Source organism: Corylus avellana, chromosome ca6 (assembly GCF_901000735.1).
Source record: "Corylus avellana chromosome ca6, CavTom2PMs-1.0".
Taxonomy (NCBI): Eukaryota; Viridiplantae; Streptophyta; class Magnoliopsida; order Fagales; family Betulaceae; genus Corylus; species Corylus avellana.
Genome location: NC_081546.1, coordinates 29,856,610 through 29,879,849, shown reverse-complemented (window position 1 = coordinate 29,879,849; position 23,240 = coordinate 29,856,610). Strand labels below are relative to the sequence as shown.

At 36.5% G+C, this 23,240-nt stretch overlaps 3 protein-coding genes across 3 annotated transcripts; 1 reads left to right on the top strand and 2 right to left on the bottom strand.

Annotated features, from left to right (window-relative positions):
• Positions 1-1,912: 1,912 nt before the first annotated feature.
• On the bottom strand, positions 1,913-3,699 carry LOC132185583 (patatin-like protein 2). Its single transcript, XM_059599342.1, has 6 exons — positions 3,559-3,699; positions 3,238-3,419; positions 2,945-3,131; positions 2,680-2,826; positions 2,242-2,550; positions 1,913-2,119 (listed from the first exon to the last, which is right to left on the bottom strand). Exons 1-6 carry the CDS (start codon positions 3,697-3,699, stop codon positions 1,913-1,915), a joined length of 1,173 nt encoding a protein of 390 aa, XP_059455325.1.
• Positions 3,700-6,537: 2,838 nt separating this feature from the next.
• Positions 6,538-11,233, top strand: LOC132185857 (uncharacterized). Its single transcript, XM_059599658.1, has 4 exons — positions 6,538-6,714; positions 9,560-10,044; positions 10,131-10,362; positions 10,441-11,233. The coding sequence occupies exons 2-4, from the start codon at positions 9,574-9,576 to the stop codon at positions 10,911-10,913; spliced, it is 1,176 nt and encodes a 391-aa protein (XP_059455641.1). The 5' UTR covers positions 6,538-6,714; positions 9,560-9,573; the 3' UTR covers positions 10,914-11,233.
• Positions 11,234-11,953: 720 nt separating this feature from the next.
• Positions 11,954-23,170, bottom strand: LOC132183781 (uncharacterized). Its single transcript, XM_059597198.1, has 11 exons — positions 23,054-23,170; positions 20,847-22,295; positions 17,731-17,914; positions 17,048-17,108; positions 16,854-16,952; positions 15,239-15,333; positions 14,893-15,006; positions 13,528-13,595; positions 13,050-13,160; positions 12,327-12,558; positions 11,954-12,193 (listed from the first exon to the last, which is right to left on the bottom strand). The coding sequence occupies exons 2-11, from the start codon at positions 22,181-22,183 to the stop codon at positions 12,083-12,085; spliced, it is 2,412 nt and encodes an 803-aa protein (XP_059453181.1). The 5' UTR covers positions 22,184-22,295; positions 23,054-23,170; the 3' UTR covers positions 11,954-12,082.
• Between the last annotated feature and the right edge of the window lie 70 nt (positions 23,171-23,240).

Below are 23,240 nucleotides of genomic sequence, written 5' to 3'. Positions count from 1 at the left end.
CTGGGATCTTGTTCCTCGTAATGATTCTATGAATATCGTGGCTCCCGATGGGTCTTCAAAACTAAACTCAAATCTGATGGCTCCGTTGAGCGCTTTAAAGCCAGGTTGGTTGCCAAAGGTTACAGTCAATTGGAAGGTATAGATTTTACTGAAACCTTTAGTCCTGTTATTAAGCCAACTACTATACGACTTGTCCTATCTCTAGCTATTACTCATGGTTGGCCCATTCGCCAATTGGATGTTAAAAATGCTTTCTTGCATGGCCATCTTAAAGAGGTTGTCTACATGGAGCAACCCCCTGGATTTTCCAATCCTACTTTTCCAACTCATGTTTGTCGCCTTCGCAATGCTATTTATGGACTCAAACAAGCACCTCGTGCTTGGTTTGATCGATTTAGCTCTTTTTTGTTACATCTTGGTTTCACTTGTAGTCGAGCTGATTCATCTCTATTTATTTTTCGGCTTCATAATGCTCTCATTCTTCTTTTGGTTTATGTTGATGATATTATTGTTACTAGTAATCAATCTTCTCTTTTGATTAACATCATTTCTCAGCTAAGTACAGAATTTTGCATGAAAGACTTAGGCCCTCTACATTTTTTCTTGGGCATTGAAGTTATTCGTTTTTCGGGTGGCCTATTTCTCTCCCAACAAAAGTATGCCCGTGACATTCTTTCCAAGGCATCCATGTCTAGTTGTAACCCTATTGGCACTCCTCTTGCTCAAAAGCTGAAGCTGCATAGTAAGGATGACTCTCTCGTTAATGCTACATATTTTCGTAGTCTTGTTGGTGCCTTACAATATCTCACCTTGACTCGACCTGATCTCACACATGCTGTGAATCTTGTCTGTCAATTTATGCATCAACCTGGATTGTCTCATCTTCAAGCTGTTAAACGCATCTTGCGTTATCTCCAAGGTACGCTACATTATGGAATTAGACTCTTATCCCGCTCATCCCTTAATCTCTATGGTTTTTCTGATGCTGATTGGGCGGGGTGCCCTAACACACGACGATCTACAACTGGCTATTCTATTTATTTGGGCTCAAATTGTATCTCATGGACTTCCAAGAAACAGCCCACGGTTTGTCGGTCTAGTGCTAAAGCTGAATATCGAGCCATGGCCTCTACTGCAGCTGAACTCACTTGGATAACTTATTTGCTTCGTGATATCGGTCTTACACTGCACCTTCCCCCTACATTATTCTGTGACAATATTAGTGCCCTTCATATGACAGTGAATCCTGTTTTTCATGCTCGCACCAAACATATTGAACTTGATGTTCACTATGTTCGCGAAAAAGTTGCTGCTGGTACTCTTATTACCCGCTATGTTCCCTCCGCTTTACAGGTTGCAGATATTCTCACCAAGGCACTCTCTAAAGATCACTTTCATACTCTTCGAATCAAGCTTGGAGTTCTGCCTCCGCCGCCCTCCAGCTTGAGGGGGAGTGATAAAGCAAAAGAATTAATAGAATCCACTACCCATTGAGCTTCACCAAAAATTATGGAGAAGAGATTGGTTTAGGAAAAAATATTACCGTTGGCTCTCATTAGTAGAGAAGATATTCCTATATATTCCTAGTACCGTTGAAGACTTTCCATGTGGACCAAGACAAGAAAATATTCTATATGGTATATGGTGTAGCTATGCTATTACAGGTGTGGATGTGTGAAGATATTTCTATATATGCTAAAGTTACCGTTGAAGGCATTAATGCTACTATGGATGTGAGAACCTGCTGCAAGAAAATATATTTCCCTTTGTATTATGAACTTTCCTATAGGATCTAATATTACTGTTGCATAGTTAAGGAGTTTCCTTTATGGAACAAATTGTACCGTTGTAGGTGATGTCTTTCCTTTAATATTTTTCTCAATATATAGAAGAAAGATACGGCTGGAGTAACTCATGTTTTTGAGTAGCTCTTTGTCATTTCTAAACCACATTTGTTATTTTTCTCACCACCATTTTCGCTTGTTACAGTCTGACCCGTCTCCCAATTCACCCCAGATTCCGGTTGGTCCAACAGATGTTGCCCGATATCCACAAGGTTGTCCAGGTTCTCTTCTGTAGCAACATCAACTGAAGCTGCTGTCCCTTTCAACGTATCATCCTGACCACACATCACAAATGCATCAAATAATCAAAACAAAATTAATTTTAACCACTACTTCCGTTGAAATATATAATTAATAAATTAAATCGAGTTCGGTGGTTTGTGTTGTAACTAATTACTTGAATGCGGAGATAATTCCTGATCTTGCAATTAAGAGCTTGGAAGACGACAGAGATATGATAATCAACCATATCTGAACTTGCTTGTTGAAACACGTCCACCAATGGGACGGAATCACCTTGCTTTAACCAACCAAAAAGGCTACCCCACTTGGCTGCCTTGTCAGCATCGTATGGTTGTTCTTTCTTTTCCGACCCGGTCCCTATTGAGATTACTAGAAAGCGGCGGAAGTCCATTGGGTTGATAGAGGAGAAATCTGGATTTCCGTCCATCACTTGTTTGCTCACTTGGTTTATGGCAACTAATGTCTGGATCATCATGCATGGTGCCAATACAAATATGAATAAATTAAAAGTCAGGTTATATATATATATTTAGAGAGAGAGAGAGAGAGAGAGTAGTTTAACTTAAATAATTAGAAATATATATATATATACCGGATTATTTGCGGCCATACCGCCATCAACAAGATTGAATTCTCGACCCTGGTTACTGAATTTGTAGGGAGGGAGATAGGTAGGAGCTGCGGAAGTGCCGATGCATATGTCAGACAGTCGAGCATCCAAATAGGGAATCTTCTTCACCTGCATGCATGCACCCATTGTTAATTAATTTAATTTGCTTGGGAAAAGCATTATGCATGCCCATCAAATTGACGACAAATTAACAACGTTAAAAAAAAAAATGAAGAGAGAGAGAGACCTCATAGGATGAAAAAATGGTAGGCTGCAAATGCTTGATGTCAAATGTAGGAATAACAACATTGGTCAATGTTTTCCCCAGCCGAGTTTCTCCTAACTTCTCTCTTAAAATCCCATGAAGGTATTTCCCATCATACTTGGGTCCTATCACTAAATTAGATGCACTTTCAATTGATCCTAACAAGCCGCTGCAATTGAAAGCATCAAATTAAGTTCTATATATTGCACGTGATCAGGAAATTAATTAGAAGTAGCAATCGAGTGTATATAACCAGATTAATTAATAATAATTACCTATTCTGTGGGAAAATTTGAGGGCAGTGGTCGAGATAGAAGGGCTTGATATCCTTGGCAGCAAAGAGAGGACGATTATGTTCGTCTGGAGCAGTCAACATGGCGGTTACAAGACCGCCTGTGCTTGTCCCACCAATCACATCGAAGTAGTCTGCAAGCCTTACATCCTCACCATCGAGCTCCTGCAACAAAAATTATACGTGCACCATTGAAATTTGAAAGCCAGAACTAATAATAATAATGTAGACATCATATTGTGCATGCATGTATGGTCTTGGATTTGGAATATATATATATATGCATAAAAAAGTAGAGTTATACCTGAAGTTGGGATTCAAGGAATTCAAGGATGAAAGCAGGGATGATCCCCCTGATACCACCGCCATCAATGGTGAGAATGGTTATATACTTCCCATAAGTTGGGGGCTCAATTTGGGAAGATGATGAACGGCTTTGCTCCATTATAATTGGGAATGCAAGTGTTGTAGGTTGCAAATATATATTAGGGAAGAATGGCTTGGGCCTCGTAAGTTGTAAGAATAATAAGCTCAAAGTTGTTTTTCTCGATCTTCTCACAATTGTCGAACTATTTATAGCGCTCGCTCCAAATGGACACATGCATGAATCTGCAGGGAAGATTCAATGGTCGAGTCATGCGGTGCATGCGCGCAGGAGGAACTTGAATATGTACTTGCATGAAGCCCGCCCGCCATGAAACCTTCCATATAGGGGGTCCAGGTCCACTACGCTAAACCCTGTAGACTTCATACAAAGAAAAAATTTTCTGCACAGAAAACTTGTTCTAACATGCATGTAACTGTCATGACAAGTCACTTATGCATTTATATATGTGAGACAGACAACTTTAATCCCTCATGACCTCTTCAAAAGTACTTAGAATTGAAGTTTCATATTAAAGAAGGTAAGGTTGCTTATTCCTGAGTAATTAATGCTACATATTATATATATATTAGTATCCTATATATAATTATTCAACAATTTGACCTGTTACTCTAAATGAAACATATATTGATTTTTTTTAAAAAAATTTATTAAGGATTAATTTAAATGTTAGTTTCTCAATCTTCTCTCAACATCGGAGTAAGGAGTTGAGTCATGAGGTAGCTAGTCATATCTTTTTTAATTACTCCTAGCTAGATTTATCATTTTAATTTGTGTGTTACAAAACTAGCCAGATCATGAGAACTTGTTAATTAGGGAACCATAACTGAGAATTAACGTTAATTTGATGGATTTGTTTGGCCACATTCAAGAGATTCAACCTTAATTCCAAACATATATATATATATATATAAACTAATTATCCCTCTTCATCCCTTTTTCCACTAATTAATTAAGAAACGGTTGAAATTATGTCAGAAAGTTCTGATCAAGACTTCTCTAAGCATGCAATATTAGAATTTTCCTGGGTAGTGGTTATGATGCGGTCGTACGCGTCCTTGTCTTCCTTGTCTTCATCCAAGCTCCTTAAGTCAAATTCTTTAAAGAAACGGTCAAAGTGCTCCACATTAACCTGAGAACACCCGGCCATGCCAGTAGCTAGAACCTTCTGTACGTAATTGGATTATTCTTCGTTAGAAAATTAAAATGCACACAGAATATTAATTTGGTAATTAATAATAAAAGCCTAGCTAACAAGTTTTTCACATTTATAAGTCCTAAGAAAGACTCCAGAAGATTCGTGCCAATTTATATAAATGTGATATATATTCTTGCTTACATCTCTCATTTATTAAGTTGAGTGTGTATCACATAATTTAACCACTTTAAGAGGTGAAAATCTTTTATGCAAGCTTCAAAATGTGTTCTTTCATGAGCAATAACTTAACTTCTCTAAGCTTAATTTGCCTTGACCTCTAAAAGAATTAGATGGATGATACATAATAAGATTAAAGCTATGAACATTGAACAATGCCCATTTGTTACATTAATTTCATATCGGCTAACATGATGTGTTTTAAGCAACTTTTCATGTTATTCACTTAAAATAATTTAAAGTGTTGGTCAATTAAAATACGTTATATCAATCGGTATGAAATATTGTGTCTAAAGAGTAAGGTTATTTTAAAATTATTAAATAGTGGCCGACTGACAATTAAGACTTTGGATCGGAAGAAGTGAGAAGCTTTCTTGGATTTACTTCCTTCTATCACTAATTCATACAAAATTTTAGCACCAATGGATGCTTCATTCACCACTCGCATGAAGAAAATGCAAGTTCATGCATGTGGACGTCAAAAGCCGAAAAGATTTTTGATCATTAACTTGTTAAAGACAAACTATTCACTACTCTTTTATATATATGGGGGAAAATCATATTTAATCCTTAAGTTTAATTTTTATCTAATTTTGATTTAGTCCTTGGATGTTCAATTTCAAAAATAAGGTGGTTATGTTTTACTCAAGTTTAAAATAGATCCTTCTATAATCACTTTATCATCAAAATTAATAGAAAAAACCTATTTTACATTTGGACAAAACTACAGTGAATCCCCATAGTTGGTTTCTTGTTTTTTTTTTTTTTTTTTTCTTCCCTATGGTGATCGCCAGATCTTGTTGCAATTCTTTTTTAGGCGTTCTCCGAACACCAAGTTGATGCCTCCCACCAGTAGCTTCAATCTGACCTCCTTCAATGCCCCCTTGTTATTGTGGTTCTCGCTCCAATGTGACTTGGTTGTGTCATCTCTAGTACAATATCTCAAACTGCCTTAACTGACGGCCATTTTTCTTGGCGTTTATTTCAATAATACATAGGACCATGTCATTTATTTGACACATTTTCTTTTAATTTATATTTATCCATATTGATTTGGTTCTATTGAGGCTTATTATTAGATTGTCAGCTCTTTTTGTGCGTGTAATCTTCTCCTCCTCCTCCCCTTGTTATTGCTTATGCAAAACAAATAAAAAATAAAATAAAGAGTGAAATGCTCGAGACTTATTTAGACAAATGGATATCATAGGAGTTCTTTCATGTGTTACAAAAATTGTCAACAATATGAACAATAAAATTACTGAATATCTATTTGCCTATGAAATGATCTCCGGACCAACTACACGTGAGGTATTTAATAACATCAATAATAATTCTAAATATTCAACTCTGATTATATTTTTTTTATGACTTATCTCAGTGGTAAACGTACCTATTGATCCTTAACTAATTAATTAATTTTTAAATAAAAGCAGATCGGAAAGCTAATAAACATTGGCCAAACAAAGCTAATAGCATTATTCGTACATAAATTCTCTTTTATTTTCTTCATCTAATTCATGTTTGGGCATGGCTTTTCCTTTTCCCTCTTTTCCAAAAATAATAATAATAATAATAAAAGCCGAGAAATAAGAGCAATTGGTTCTCATTCTGATTCTAATCAGTAGAAACAGTGAAGTGGAATAGGAGGAGGAGAAGGGCTTTTGGGCTTTCCCCAACGTATAAAGCAACAAGCAATCTGGGTGAGTTTGCCTTTTCCTTTCAACCCCTCATCATACATGTTGTCTTCTCTTTTGCTTTTAGCCGATCTAGGTTTCTTTCTTTAACTAGTTCTCCGTTTGGTTGCTAAGAAAACAAAGAAAATTAATGGAAAAAGGAATAATCAATATGAAAGGGTTTATCTCTTGTGTGAAGTTGATTTAATTTCTCGAGAATATGAATAAGCCACCTCAAGTAAGCCCAAATCATTGTTTTAGATGCAGAGGGTTTTATTATTTGCATTGTCCTACATTTTATTGGCAACCAAACACTGTGTAACATGTTTTTGTCAACTGTGATCTTCAGAATCTGTCGCCCTTTGCCTCTCTGTTGCTCTCGCTTATCATATTTCCGTAGATTTGTCAGTGAAATCTTGTTTTATTTGTACTTGTTTTTCTTTTCCTTTTGTTTTTTGGAATTTGTATTTGTAAGTTCTTGGGTTGCTTGAAATCGGTCGAGAAGAAAAATTCAAAAGAATCTTTTTTTAGTCCCGAATTGGTGAAATGACGAAATCCATAAAGATTATGCAACAGGCTATTTGATTAAGATCTTTTTTTTTTTTTTTTTCTTAATTTCGTTTGCAACGAGGAAAGAAGAACATGCAATACTTTATAATTAATTTGTCTCAGCAAGTAGCCAGAAAGTTTTAGGTGGATCTTTTTTATTGTAATAATGATAGTACAAACAAAATAAAAATAAAATAAAATATAAAAAATATATAAAAACCTGAGCTTTGCATTTGTGGGATACGTGTGCCCATAAGAAATCGCAGAGCCACCATTAATAGTAATGTAACTCTGCTCAAAGCTTCCTCCCGTGAGATAAGTTACTACCCTTTGATCACGTATACTACCCCAAACATCTGACTGCATTTTCCAACTGAAATGGAAGATTATTTCCGAAATTGCATTGTACATCCAGAATAGCCCTAAAAGACATGATCCCAAGTGGATACTTGGCATGTACCCTCCTTACAGGTCCATCACAAGGAAAACGCAAACCATTAATCAGTTGAATGACACAACGGTGTTCTTCTTTTCTATTATTAATGTGTGTCTTATGCTTTTAATTTTGTTATTCAAGCAACCTCTTAAGTTGGTAAGCAAGTGATATATGAACATTGTGCTTTGAGCATTTCTTCTTCCTTCTTTTCTTTCCTGACCGAAGTTGATATGCTTCTATATTGTGAGACCAGTTGGTTAATACTGCTTTGCTTAGTAATGTGCCTTGCTGACATGGTTATACTAATGTTTTCAGGCTTAGATACTTGTTTTTTCAGTTTAAACATTTACAGAACCACGTCCCTTAATATTGTAATGCATGTTTTACATATTAATGTTTTCCAAGTTGTAGAAACTCTTAAAGGGAAAAAGAAAATAAATCAACAGCTACAATAAAATAGTTATTAAACGCAAAGCAGGGAGTGCACAGAAAAGATAATGGTTAGCATGCATATTGTAGTTTGAAATGGGAACCTCCAGTGAATGTAGGGTGATATAGGTGTGTGTTATTTTCCCTCCCTCGTTATGCCTCTGAATCTTACTGCAGAGTCTAATTTGTCTTCCTGTTGTTTACTTAAAGAAATAAAATAACTGGTTTTTTTCTTTTTGGAAAGAAAAATAAAGGGAAAAATAAGATTCACACTTGGGAATGGAATGCCTGATAGAAATGAGTTGAAACAAATCATAAAAGGAACAGAGTTCAACTGGTTATGTGTCATCAGTTACCAGAAAATGATTGCATAGAAATGATCACATTCTTATCTATTTTTTGATAAGTAAATTCTTTATGTTTTAATCTGGATTTGTTTATCCTTCTCTTATTTTCATTTTTATTATTCATGAGAGTGATTTATTGAAATTTTGAATTATATAAATAGTAAATAATGATGGACCCATGGTACTTCTTTGTTTTTTTTTTTTTTTTTCTTCTTCAGATTTACACCTATCTTATTTGTGTTTTTCGTTTCTGATGTGTCTTTGGATGCTTTTTCCTCTTTTGGGATATGGATTTTTTTTTTTGTCATAGTAGAGAATTGGAATGATTATGGGCTTTATTGTTATTTTGGAATGACAACAGTTGGGATAAAAAAAAAAAAAATCTCAGTTGATGTGTTGAGACCTAAAACATGTCTATTGATCTTAGTGCACCAATGAATTTTGTGGATGAGGATGCTTCTTCGGGCTCTGGAGATGATGCTAACATGTTAGATGGACATAAGCGTCAGTCTGGGATACCATCTAGTTCAGGTCGGCGGAAGAGAAGTCGCAAGGCTACTGGTGATGCTATAGTGGATGCTATGCTAGAAATAGCAGCTGCTTCAAAAATGAGGGCAACTGCAATTATGAAGAATGAGGACCGGTTTTCTATTAGCAAATGCATAAAAGTACTGGATGAGATGCAATGTCTTGACCAAAGGATCTACTTTTTTGCTTTGGATTTATTTGAGAACCCCAATGCCAGAGAAACTTTCATATCTCTTAAAAATGAGAAACGGTTGCCATGGTTGCAGGGAAAGTCTGGTGTTTCCTCTGGTTGAGTGGATTGAGCCAGCTTGTTGGTTTTGTTCTGTTTGGTTCAAAGTTATGGTTTGTACAATCAAGCAGACTCCTAAGGAACTCTTTTTGCTTGTAATTAGTTCGACTTCGTAGTTTCTGGCTGTGTCACTTTTGGCTTGATGATTTAAATGATAGTTAGCAGACTTAGCTTCTATTTGTTCATTAACTATGGCCTTAATACATGATTGAAATACTTCCAAGAGCAATTGATTGTGTATACCAATAAGTTGCCTTGTGTTGCAAATACTGTATCTTTATCTTATTTTTACAGATAAACCAGCCAGCATGGACGACTATGACTTGGAATTGGATGAGATGGAATTAATTGCAGCAGCAGCTGGCTACTATTATTATAATAGTATAACTAAGCAGCCTCCTCGTACTTTGTCGCCCCGTGGAAGTAGTTTCATGACTGAACTGCTGAATGGTGATGATGATGGATGTTGGGAAATGTTTCGGATGGATAAACATGTATTTCACAAGTTATGTGACATTCTTCGACAAAGAGGCATGTTACGTGATACAGCGGGGGTTATGATAGAGGAGCAGCTGGCAATTTTTTTGAACATCATTGGCCATAATGAACGCAACAGAGTAATCCAAGAGCGGTTTCAACACTCAGGTGAAACCATTAGCCGGCATTTCAATAATGTGTTGAAAGCGATCAAGTCACTATCACGTGAATTTCTACAACCACCCCCGCACACCACTCCTCCTGAAATCTTTGGAAATAATAGATTTTACCCATATTTTAAGGTTTATATTTTTAAACACTTGCTTTATCTGATTTGTTTCATATGCTTCATGTTATGCTGTTGACCTTTTTCTTTTTTCTCTCTCAGGATTGTATTGGAGTCATTGATGGCATGCACATTCCTGCGCATGTCCCTGCAAAAGATCAATCTCGATTTCGTAATAGGAAAGGTATTCTATCTCAAAATGTATTGGCAGCTTGCACGTTTGACCTGCAGTTCATATTCATTTATCCTGGCTGGGAAGGCTCAGTTACAGATTCGCGTATATTGAGGGCGGTCCTTGATGACCCAGATCAGAATTTCCCTCAAATTCCTGAAGGTTTGATTACACCATCTTATATTTCTTTCTTAATATCACAAATGGTACAATTTAACTGATGATTTTATGTTGTTTCAGGCAAATATTATCTTGTTGACTCTGGATATTCAAATATGGAAGGATTTATTGCTCCATATCATGGAGCTCGGTACCACATTCATGAATATAGAGGTGCCAATCAGCTACCGAGAACTGCAAAGGAGTTATTCAATCACAGGCACGCTTATCTAAGGAATGTCATGCGAAGGTCTTTTGATGTGTTGAAAACTCGATTTCCAATTCTCAAACTTGCCCCTCAATATGGATTCCATATACAAAGGGATATAGTTATAGCTGCCTGTGTTCTGCATAATTACATTCGGCGTGAGGAAAGAAATGATCGGTTGTTCACTAGTGCTGAAGCGGTGGTAGTGGATGAAGTGCCTGATTTTGATGAACACCCTGATATGCAGCTGGCTTCTCCAATCCAGGATGAAGTTGCTTTCTCATCACGAGAGTCAATTTCTTCTGCAATGTGGGATGACTTCCTAAATAACTGGGATGAGTGGTGACCGATGGCACTAGCAATCAAATGCAATACTACTCTCAAGATGCATTTTGGGATAAATAATTTTATTTAGTAGACGGTTATATGACTGTGTTGATGTGGTACTGAAAATTAGTCCTAAAAAAAAGGGCTAATTTTTTTTGCAATGTCATACCTGTTATATGATAGTCGTATAACAGTGTACTAAATAACATTATTTTTGGGCATATACTAATCTTAGATGGCCATCTACTGCTAGGTTTTCTGTCTTCATATTTGGAATCTTCTATTGTGTTTGTGTTGAATATTCTCTGCCCATATCCTAAGAAAACTATTTGAAATCAATGTGCATGTCAAAAAAAAAACAAAAAAAAATGTAAATAATGCTTATTTAGTTGTATAGCTCAAAGATGGTGGAAATCTGTATGCATGTGTGAAAAGTAAGAGTAATGTTCATGCGAAGTTGTAAGAGTAGTGCTACTCTATTTCATGTTGGCCAACTTTGCATGTTTTAAGTGATTTTTTGTGTCAGCTATTTTAAAAAAAATATATATATACAAGTGGTGGCCCCATAAAATACATTATATAAACCAATGTTAAATGAATGATTATGAAGTGTAATATTACTCTAGTTGTAAAGCTGCATGTTGCTTTATGTCAGCGAACTTTGTGTATTTTAAATGGTTTTTCATGTTAAAATTTTGAAAATTTTGACATTTTAAGATAAAGTGTAACGTCATCAATTTTAGAACTCATTTTTTAGATGAATTACATAAATAATACAGGAACATAATTAAGTAACGACAGTAATACTTATTCATTAAGAACCCAAGTTTGCTATTATCTCTTATTTAAAGATTGGTTTGTTCATCCTTTGCCGCTTATGGTTTTGTATAAAATGGCTGAAAAAACAAAAAGAAAAATTAAAAACTAAGCAAGTCGGGTGAATTTTTGTAATTTATTTTCGTTAAAAAGGGAACGATTAACTTACCCAAAAAAAAAAAAAAAATTGAAACATTATACATTGTACTCCATCCATCCCATGCCGTAGATATGTTCTTGAACTAAACAAATAAGAGTTGTTTTGGTAATTTAAAACTTGCATCATTTCGATTCAATAGACTCGTTCAGTACATGAGATGAGGATTAAAATAGTTCTCTAAATACATTTTTGTGAAGGCAGACATTGAAAAACTAATTCATTGACAGGAAATGCACCCGAGCGAGTGTATATTCTTTTCCAGCAATCCAAACACCTGTTTGTGACCACTGCACATCTTCCCAGTCAAGATTCTCCTCCAATACCTATTTAGGCAGAACAAGATCCCATTCAAAAGAATACAAATCAACAAATATGAAGAAATAGTGGAATGATGGACAATTTGTGTGACAAAAAGCAACCATGTCTTGAAATTATGCAGGGGGAGACTAGAAGTACCTCAATATGTTCAATGGGAAGTGGGATCCCAAACGATCGCATGACTTTCTGGGGAAGAGGTTTCTTACAACGAGACCATCGAAATACATCAATCATCGTGTTATCACAATCATTTCTTTCGCCATTTGTGGAATGTGAGTGATGATTCTGAGACTTATCTGTCTCCATGTCATGCACCAGAGATGATGCTATAGCTTTCACCATTTTCTCTCCGGTGAAACAGAGCTCATACCTTCAGATGATAACTCAAACAATAAGAGAACACAAGAAAGTAACCACATGGACTTCAGCCTCCAGTACCTCAAAATTCCAGAATTATATATTTGCATAACTATACAGAGTGTATGAATCCGTAGCATACAAATATAGAAGTTGGAAAGCAATTTCCAGCCAATCATAGAAAAACAATTAGAAGAAATTATAAATTTTTAACCGCATTGATAAGAAGCTAAATTTTTAACTGCATTGATAAGAAAAGGGGGGGGGGATGGGGGGGGTTGGAACGTTTCCAAGTAAGCCTTCGTGATTAAACCTGAGAAAGATTGCTAGCTTAGGGACACCAAGCTAGAAATGAGCAAAAAATAGAAATTCAGGTTCCATATCATTAACAGCTTCCGGGGGTATGTACCATCAGACAATAGCTATAAACTATGAGGTCTCTTAAAAACATGAAATATGATATATAAATAATTAAGCTGGATGAGCATTTAATAAGAAGAATACCTGCACGAATGTGTTTCTAAATACAGCACTTCTCCCTTCTTCAATCGTGCAGATGTATAAAGGGGCTTCTTCAGACCCTTGTCAGCAACAATGCTTATACTGTACTTAATCCTGAAAAATTCACAACAAATACACGATGAGAGCAAGAATCATTAAGAATGATAAAAATAAAAAGAAATTTTTTTTAAAAAAAAAAAAAAAAAGTGGTAGCAACGAGAACAATAGAAGCTGCTAAACGAAGCATTGCATCTACTAGTAGTTAAATGTGGTTATATTTGCCTGAAACAAGGCTACATAGCTTCAAGCCACCTCCGACCCTTCCAGCACACCAACAATATCAAATACAAGTTCCAAGAACACAAATATTTGGAAGCTCTACTTAAGCATCTCAAAGTATTAACATAGGCTCATGAAAAAAATAAAAATAAAAATAAAAAGATGAGAGAGAGAGAGAGAGAGAGAGGTTTTTAAAGCATACCAAGGCTCATTGCAGAGGTTGTACTGTATTGTAACTTCTCGAACATATCTCTGTTGCCGCAACGCATTCTGAAGAATGAAAGCTACCATGAGACCCATTACCATCTAATGTTGTGTTTTTAGAAGTATATATGATAAGATTGCAATCTGGAAATTTCATATTCAATAATATTGTATTTTAAAATTAGATTTTGCAATTATGCAAGGAATCATTTAAATAATTCTATTTTGCACTTAACAATTAAATAATAGAGTGCATAATTACTAACAATCAATATTCATGCACAAAGTTTTAGGCAATAGACCATCTTTTGATCCTTCTTGCCTTATAAAGTTGTTTCGAGGATCTAAGAGTTGCTTGACTTCTTTGTTGGCTTATCTAGGTTTCACTATCGTTCATTGAGTGATCAATGGATCTCCCCCCCATGAATCACCTTAAAAGAAGGTTATTAAATGAAAATCTTAACTCCACGAATATAATGATGCTTATGCCAAATGGCAATAGTAACCTTCAGAATATTTTAAAACACTATGAATGCCAATCACTATATTATATTTCTTTCATCTAGTTTTCATTTAAATCTTCCACAAAAGTGACCCGCCGCTGCAGATATGCATTCAAAATTTGTATATTTCTTAACAATAGCACAGTACAAGCTTGCTTCAAGTCTTTTTTTTTTTTCTTTTTTTTCTTTTTTTTTTTTCTTTTTTTTTTTAATTCTTTATGACAAGGAACTCCTCAAAGACAGGCCCACTTTGTGTACCCATCCTTGTACGGTAAACCTCGGACCCGTACAAAACACCCCCTTCACACGGATCGGGTAATACTTCGGTTTTGCCGGTGGGTTAGCCCCAAGGAATTGTTTGCAAATTAGTCTGCTAAATGCTTGGAGAAATGAGAATCCACATGCCCAACTATAAACATGTCTTAAAAATGAAAAAAGCACAGCTTACCACAACATATATATAGTAATGCTACGTACTCAACTCCCATCCCACTTCCATACAACTAGGTTGATGTGGTAGTGTTCATAAGCCCTTGGATGCTTTTATCTAAAAATTCTAAGGATTAATGGACACTACCACATCAGTCCAATTGTATGCAAGTAGGATAAGAGTTGAGAATTTAGCATTACTCATATATATATATATATATATATATATAATCAAACTAATATAGGCAGGGCAAGTAAATAAGAGTTCCCAACATGCAGAAAAGCCAACTTTTGATATTGTAACATTTTAAAAACAAAAACAAAAACAAAAATCATAATATAGGCAGGGCATGTAAAAGAAGTTCTAACATGCATGTAAATCTGAGAATGTAAGTCCAAATGGTTAATTGAAGGGAAGAAGTCAGCAATACCGAAGCAGCAGCCCTGGTAGTCATTGTCCGCTCAACAGCCACAGGAGCAAGGGTAGGCTCTACCGTTGATGTATGTGTAAGACAAGGCTCAAGATCAATGGTTCCACCTCCTTTCTGAAATCGAAAGAAAACAATGTAAAGACAAAACATTAAGAGTGTGCTAGAGACTAGAATAAATTATATAGATACCACTTAGAGAGCCAAATGAAACTAATAGTACATTCCAAATAACAGTCCACTGATTTAGACAATCATGTCCAAAATTAAATGGAGAACTAGAGAAATTCCAACTACTTCAAATAGACATCAATGAACAAGACAGAATCTAACTAGATGTTTTTATAACCTTCACGATGCAGCAACGCTCAACACGGTAACTACAACCAATTGCAGCACCCCAGGCTCGTGAACGAACATTGTTTCTCAAATTGGAGATGTAACCTAATAAAATGTTAGAAGTGCAAGAGTTAGACAAACAAAGCACAAGCAGAATTATTGAAAATAAAATAGAAATTTTAATGACAGGAAAAGCCCAAAACACGTCTGTAACTAAATACAATCACCACAACAACACAATTAACCAAATATCAGGAACATGCTTACAAGGGGGGAATTGAGTAAGGTTACCTCCTCTAAAAGCCCTGCTGTAAGAGAAGTTTTATAGGCTTACACCAATTCAAGGCCTTTAAATCAAGTTTAGAAGTCTTCTTATGATCAAAACCTTAATGTAGGAATAGGGCTTGCTTGATCAAAGGTTTAGAAGTTGGCCAATCTATAAAACAGTTGTAATTGTCTCACATTCAGGAGTGAGATGGAATTGAAAATTACAACACGAAGCTTCATTAGCATCTAAATTTTAAATAGGGCTGAGCACCAACACCCTTGGGTCGGTACTCAGCTCCGACCGATGGTCGGCTCAAAGGCCACTGGGGGGCAGTTTTTATACTGACCGCTCGACAATAGGGAGTTGGTCAAACTGTTCCAACCCCTTCAGTCAGTTGAAGATTGGTACATTGACCTCTAGCATTGATCAAACCTGAAGAGAGCATGAGAGAGAAAGAGCTGCACGGGTTAGGATTTTTGTGAGAATGAAAGAAAGCAACGGCCAGAGTAGAGAAGAAACAGAACGGGAAGAAAAACACTAGCGGCCGAAGTAGAGTGCGAGAGAAAAAGAGTAGCGCTGGTTACGATTTTTGTGAGAATGAAAGAAAACAACGGCTGGAGCAGAGAAGAAAGAGGAAAAAAAAAACTAGCGGCCAGAGTAGAGAGTGAGAGAGAAGAGGTCACACTGTGGAGGTGAGAAATTGAGAATGAAGAAGAAAACTGAAAAAATGAAAGAAAGTAGGCTCGGTCGCATGTTTGGTTCAAAATTCTATGGTGAAAAAATAGTTTAGTATATATATATATATATATATATATATATATATATACACACGGGCGGGTTGGATTTGTTGTGTACTGACCCCCTAAACCCAGCACCCGATCCGACAGGGTCGAGATTTAAATTTTAATTCCGCCCAGCCGACCCATGGATCAAGTTTATCCACCCACCACCCTTCATGGTGAGTCGGAATGGGCAGTTCCGCTGGTTTGGGCCGACCCTCTGAGCAGCCCTAATTCTAAACCCCTCTCTTTCGCCATCCCCTTATTTTCTTTATTCTTATTCTCTCCTTAAACTTCTGCACTTTTTACAAGCACTTCAAACTACAGCCAGACCCGGACAATTAAGCTTCCGAAATAGTTATTTCCTTTCCATATTTGATAAGAACCCAAGAAACTTCTCTTACAACCTCAAAAAGCCCTAAAACCCTAACATTTCCTAAATGTGAACAACCAATTAAACCTTAAATTGTGGCATCTTACTCGTAATGTCAACTTTCAATGTATGAAAGTGCCTACTGTAGGTGTTTTTAACACCTAATTCATGCATAAAAGCTAGGTAGAGTTGAACATAGACTTACAATCTTGTGGAGGTAGCACTCGGATGGTAGCGCGTAACTCTAGAATAGCAGGTGGGGGAGGAGAAGCTGTGGGGCGACAGTAACCTGTATGCATAAGAACTGGAACAGGAGGAAACTTTAATATTAATTTTTGTGTACCACTAAATTCAATAATTTACAAAACCAACACTAATGCTATCAATAAGACCACGTACCAGCAACAAGATCCGAGTCATCAGTATATATATCTGTCCCCCATAGCTGGCCACCTCTGACCTGCAGATAATGGCTTAAATAACTCAAAATGAAGATGCAGCATTGCTAACAGAAGCATAGTTAAGTTGCAATCCCAAATCCTTTTTTTTTTGATAAGTAGTTGCAATCCCAAATCCTATAACAGTAATAATGGGAATAAGGCAAAAAAGAGATTCTAAACAAGTTGATCAAAAGGAGAAAACAAATTCCTTTTTTCAGCACAATTAGCCAAAAGAAGTTGTTTCTAAGCTGTTTCTTTTTCTCTATATTGCCAAACACCTCCTCATTCCAAGCTCTTAAATTAGCTTTTAGAGCTTTTAATTTGCAACCTAGGATGTAACTTGGAGAACCTTGAAAGTGGTTAGAGGATCGCCACAATTTCACCCTATCCGAACATAGTCTAGGTAGCCTCTGTTGGAGCAAATAAGGGAACTGCGGTTCCCACTCCAGGAATACAAGGAATCTATCAATTTCAGACCAGGAGGGAGGGTCCCTGTTGCTAGGCCATGTAAAAGAGCTAGCCTAAAATGTCAAAACACCTATACTTCCTCCCCAAAAAAAAAACACACACACACACACCACACACAAATTATAGAGAGCTCATCAATCAATTTCATATAAACATTAAGCAGCTTGACCTTACTTGGCGATTTGTAGCAGTGACATGCTCAGCTGGAATCCGGATTTCAAGAGTGGGACCATTTGAAGAGCTTTCTCCATTTTTTTCAGCTTCCGAAGCTTTGTATTCCTTCCACAACTTTATCAGTTCTTGCATGCATTCACCAACTTTATAAACAACGGAAGAAACTTCAGCTTTACCTGAAACACTCCCTGATTTAGAATATAATAGACATGCACAGGAAACAAGTAATACCTAAAGACACCATGATTGAAAACAATCAACTTCCATTTTAACATAAAATGGCTCATAATGTGTCATAACATAAGGGAAGTAGGAAAGGGAGTAAAAATCTTTCACTATTCAACCACTATTTATTGATTCAATTTCTTACAATCTATAATTAATTAGAACTAGTGCTGGTTAAAGAAGAATGATAGCTCAGATTTTACCAGCTTCTGGGAAGCCCTACTCAAAATTTAGACCATATAAATTACTTTAATTTTTGTTTGTCTTCATTAAGAACTTTAACTCTCTGAACCAGGCTGTGTATGTTGGTCACAATTTGTCAAGGCTAAAACTTATCAAAAAAAAAAAAAAAAGAATTTGTCAAGGTGAAAACATATTACAACTAGCTTCCTAGATCTTTTGGTTTCAAAAGTTCCAATAAACACATGCAATCCCCTCCGCCCAAACAAATAATATTAGCATAAGAATCTTATCAGATTCTTTCTTCTTTAGTTTGAGTGTCTTTAGAAGAGCTTCTCCAAGGTACTTGCTCTTATGCCTCTTATTTTCCAAATTGTAGGGAAGATAGTCGCATCGCCTAATTCAGGAAATAGTTTGGTTTGCATAATAAGTAAAGAAAGGTGTACTTTTAAATATTGGAAGCATTGCAGATCACAAGAAAGATTATTTTTTGAATGAGTTTTCAGGTTTTAATAGCAAGGAACTGTAAGTTCTTTATCACCCTGCAAACCACCTTGCAGGACCAATCACCACCCCACACTAAAAAAAAAAAAAAAAAAAACAAACAAACAAAATAAACAAAAAGGGAAGGGAGCACCATAGTTGATGACTTGGGACTATGTTCTTCTGTTGAGCTGAGTTTTTATCCTTTTGTGGGGGGAAGAAACTTTGTATTCAGCTATAAAGTTTATTTTGTACACTACAGGAAGTTTCGTGTTGGGGCAGGCAGGGTTCATGGACATGACCTGTAACCAAACAAACACCAGCAAGAGTGAAAGTCTGAGTTTACAGTGTTCTAGTTCGAGTACCTGCTAAAGTTCACAACTAGTTCTCGAGCTAGGGAAAGAGAAACCTCTACCACAAGCCTCCAGCAGTCAAAGAATGAAGTGAAGACAATGTCAAATGTGAGTGGTAATCAACCCTATAATATGGAGAAGCTTATTCATCCTTTAGGAGAAGGCAAGAACAGCTACTATCTCGTTATATCACCTGCAGAGTTAAGCAACACCCGCTACTCTCAAATCCCCCTCCCCCTTCTTGTGCGGACATGTCAAAAAAAAAAAAAAAACACCCGCTACTCTCTCAACTGGTAACATCTTTTCAACAGGGGGAAGTCGCTGCTACTTCTAGTCATACCTCTACTCTAGTTTGACCTCTTACCGATTCTAGTCCCCACCAGCCTTCTCTCCATCTAGTAAAAGAAGTTGGATTAGCTCGTGCCTCTTCCAATACTGAAAGAAAGAAGAAAAAAAGAGATCCTTGCCGATATTGAAACCCCCCCAAAAAAAGATGCTAGGTACAGCTAGTCCATGAACAGCCAACCACCGCACTGTAAAAATTGGATAGGTTTGATCTAAGCTTTACTAATTAGGGGGGCCTCCAAAAAGGATCCACTAAGGTTTATCAATTGCGTCTCCCAGAAGGTAATTATAGTGTTGTGTGTGCAGACAATCCACATGAATGAATATTCCCTAGTCTTGCAGTATAATCTATATGATAATCATTGAAAATAGTATACTACTTTCCAAAAATATAATGTATACATATCAAACAACAGAGATTAATGCTAACACCGCAAAGTAAAAGCTTGATTAAAATAATATAAATTCTGATTGTCATGAATTATTAAACTCTAATACACAAAGTAAATACTAGAAGTACACATGTTAATGCTAATAAAATATCACAAAATGCAAGGTAAACTGGAGCTGCAAAAATGGGAGAAATTTCCGTTGAAATCTGAATTACTTCACCAGGGCACAGATCCTGCTAACAGTGAGTGAAAAGAAGTTTTATCCAACAAGACAGAATACAGCAGCTTACCTTGAGATCTGCAAAACATAGATGGCAAATAAATTGTTATTTTTTTAACCGCCAAAGGAAAAAATATATTAAGATTTCCATTAAACAATAACAAATACCCATCAAATAGAAACTAACAGGACCAAGCACTTGGTTTAAACATAGTTGACATATAACGCAAATGGCATCTACTCTTAACTGAATCAATAACAAGACAAAGCCACGCCAAATAATTTTTGCAGTTTCAAAGATCATAATTTTAAGGATAGGAAATGATCAAATATACACCAAAAATGTACCACAGCATGACAAAAAGCATATCTGAAAGTTGTCACTCCTGATGTAAGCTTTTACCACATATAAGAAAATAATATCACTAAAACTTGTGTCCAACCACTGGATCTTCTTCGAAGGCGGTGCTAGATTTCAGTAATTTTTGCCTCATGATCCACTTATGATATTCTGTAATGAATTAAATAGAATCAAAATATGCAGTGTAAGAAGATGACAACAACTATGTCTCACCCATATGCTTTCAATCTTATAGAGGCCAAATAACTATTGTCTGTCCTAAAAACCAGGAAACTAGTTAGGCAATTCAATAGAATTTCAATCCATAGTTCAAGTAATCTAAACTTCATTCCAAGATCCACACACCACCAGGCAGAATATATATATATCAGAATCCAAGGATGCAAAACAAACATGATCATGATAAAATAAATAAATATTTATCCAGAAGATAGTATGTAGAAATGGATCTCTGGAGCTCATTTTCATATACAACAATGTTAAATGATGCAAAAGAGATCCTTTAAGATAAATAAGCTTTTAATTAAATGGGCAATGAAGGAAAAAACATGACGCACCCTTCATTCTCTTGAGCACGAGCCCTAAAACGGGGCTCACGGTTAACTACTTGAGGGCTGCCCCTTGACCGTTGCATTCGTTTACGATGTTGAACTCCATAATTATAAACTTCCCTTTCCCTTTCAGTGGCCCCCTCACCATCTGCACACCCATCATCTGATTCTTTGTCGTCACACCTATTGCGCTTTTCAGTTCTATCTCCTTCAATATCATTGCTTTCTTTCCTCCTTTCTCTTGCTTCCCAATCGACATTTTTCCAGCTATCAAAATCTTTTTGTTTTTTCTGATCTGATGCTGGATTTTCCTGCTCTGGCATTCTTAAAGATCCATCTCCTACTTCCTTGTCATTGTGAGAACTCTCTTTGTCTACTCCGTTCCATGAGTCTCTCCTGGTATGATCCTTTTCCCTCTCTTTTAGTCTTTCCCTGTCTTTTGAAAACTCTTTTCTCTCCCTCTCCCACCTCTCTACATCTCTTTCTTCTTTAACTGACTCTTTGCACTCACTGCTGTTATTAGCTAGTTGCATGCCACCCCTACGATCACCTCTTTCTTTATCCCTTTCCCCCCAATCCCTATGCTTCACATCTTTCCTCTTTCTATCCTTGTCCTTCAATTTCTCTTCACCCTTTGAATCAAGTTTGTTTTCCCCAACAGCCTCGTGAGCCTCCACAAAATCCCTCTCTTCAGTTGTGGAGCCTTCCTTTCCTACCTCAACTGGGCTCTGTGAATTACCACGTGGAACATGCCAGAAATTTATACCTCCACCTGAGGCATCAGGGTATCTTTTTCCCCTGTGATGTTCTTTTGGTTCCTTCCAATTCAAGAGACTATTTGCTGCACCATAACCATCTTTTTCCATCTTCATATCACCTTTTGGATCATTATAACTTTCCCTATCATATCTTGTTTCCTTATTATCATCCCCTCTACTTTCAGATCTTACATCCTTTTCACCCTTTGCATTTTGAGATTCCCTCCTGGCCTCACTATACAACTCCCTTGTCTCTGTCTTTGTATCACGGTTCTCAAATCGGAGATCTCTACTATCCTTGGAATCCCTCGGTTCCAGCCTGTTTTCAGAATGATCTACATGTGAATCATTCGAAGAAGATGGCATCCTATAGGCTTGATGAAGAGGAGATCTTCTCTCTGCATCACGAGATTCAGTCCGCGGAATCTTTGGCATCCGACCATCTTGACCCACTTCATAGGGAGGATGATACTCGCTAGAAACTGCCGATGACAGCTTGGGGTATGCGCCAGAATCCTCATGTGTGTATTTTGAAGATGAGGAATGACCACTCTCCTCATGAGATCTTTTAGGAGCACCACTCATAATGAAAATACAGTGCAACAACACAACTGAATCTTTATCCAGTACAAATAACCAAAAATTAAACCGGCTTCTCCAAATTTCTCACATAATCTGAGCATTTAATAATTGCCACCTACAAGCAAAAACAAGTGTTCAATATTTGTCAAAACAACTTCACATTCATAATCGCTGAAAATTAGCACAATCCTCAGAGATTGAAGAAAAAGTAATACAACCATAAGCCATAACAAATTACAAACAGCATATATATAAGAAAAATAAAAGAAACTATCACCCCATTTAACTTTGAGTACATAAATCTAATTCAAATCATGAGTTGTAAATTCTAAAGTTTAATTTTGAAGCTTAGCTTGTGATTTTGGTGAACCAATGAACATTAAACCTTATACGCACCAACAGAAATCAAATCAATATAAAGCCTCGCCAACCTCAATATCTCTCCCTACGTAGGTTAAAACGAAAGTAATTACCAACGCATTGAAAAAACGGGATGAAAAGAAAGAAACTATTAAACGATTAGGTAGGCGCACCGAAATCCCTAACAAACATCAGGAGAAGCAGAACCAATTTCGAACCTTTCATTACCCGTTTGGTTACCGAGAAACTGATAAAAAAAAAAATAGAAGTACAATCACGATGAAACGTACATTTCAAGCACAAATTTCTTCTCCGTTCCGAGCTTCTCTCAGGAATTAGACGGAGAGAGCATTCAATACAGCAATTGAGAGAGAGAGAGAGAGAGAGAGAGAGAGAGAGAATCACCTTTAGTTGTATTCTTAGATCTCCAACATTTAGAATTAAACGAAACCCTAAACAATTTCGTAACGAAAAATTTCAGGAAAAAGATTGGAGTGTATTGAGCTTCCTCACCTTGTTTCTCGATCAGCCTCTCTGTCTGTCTGTGCGCGTGCGAGACAATTTTTCTTGAGGTTTTATATCGGCCTTTGTCTTCCGACGTCGTTTTGGTTACGGAATCCAAAATGGAACGAGAGGGGAAAAAGCTAGTTTGACGGGGAATGAATGTGATGGTTGCCACGGTATCTCACAGTCCATATTA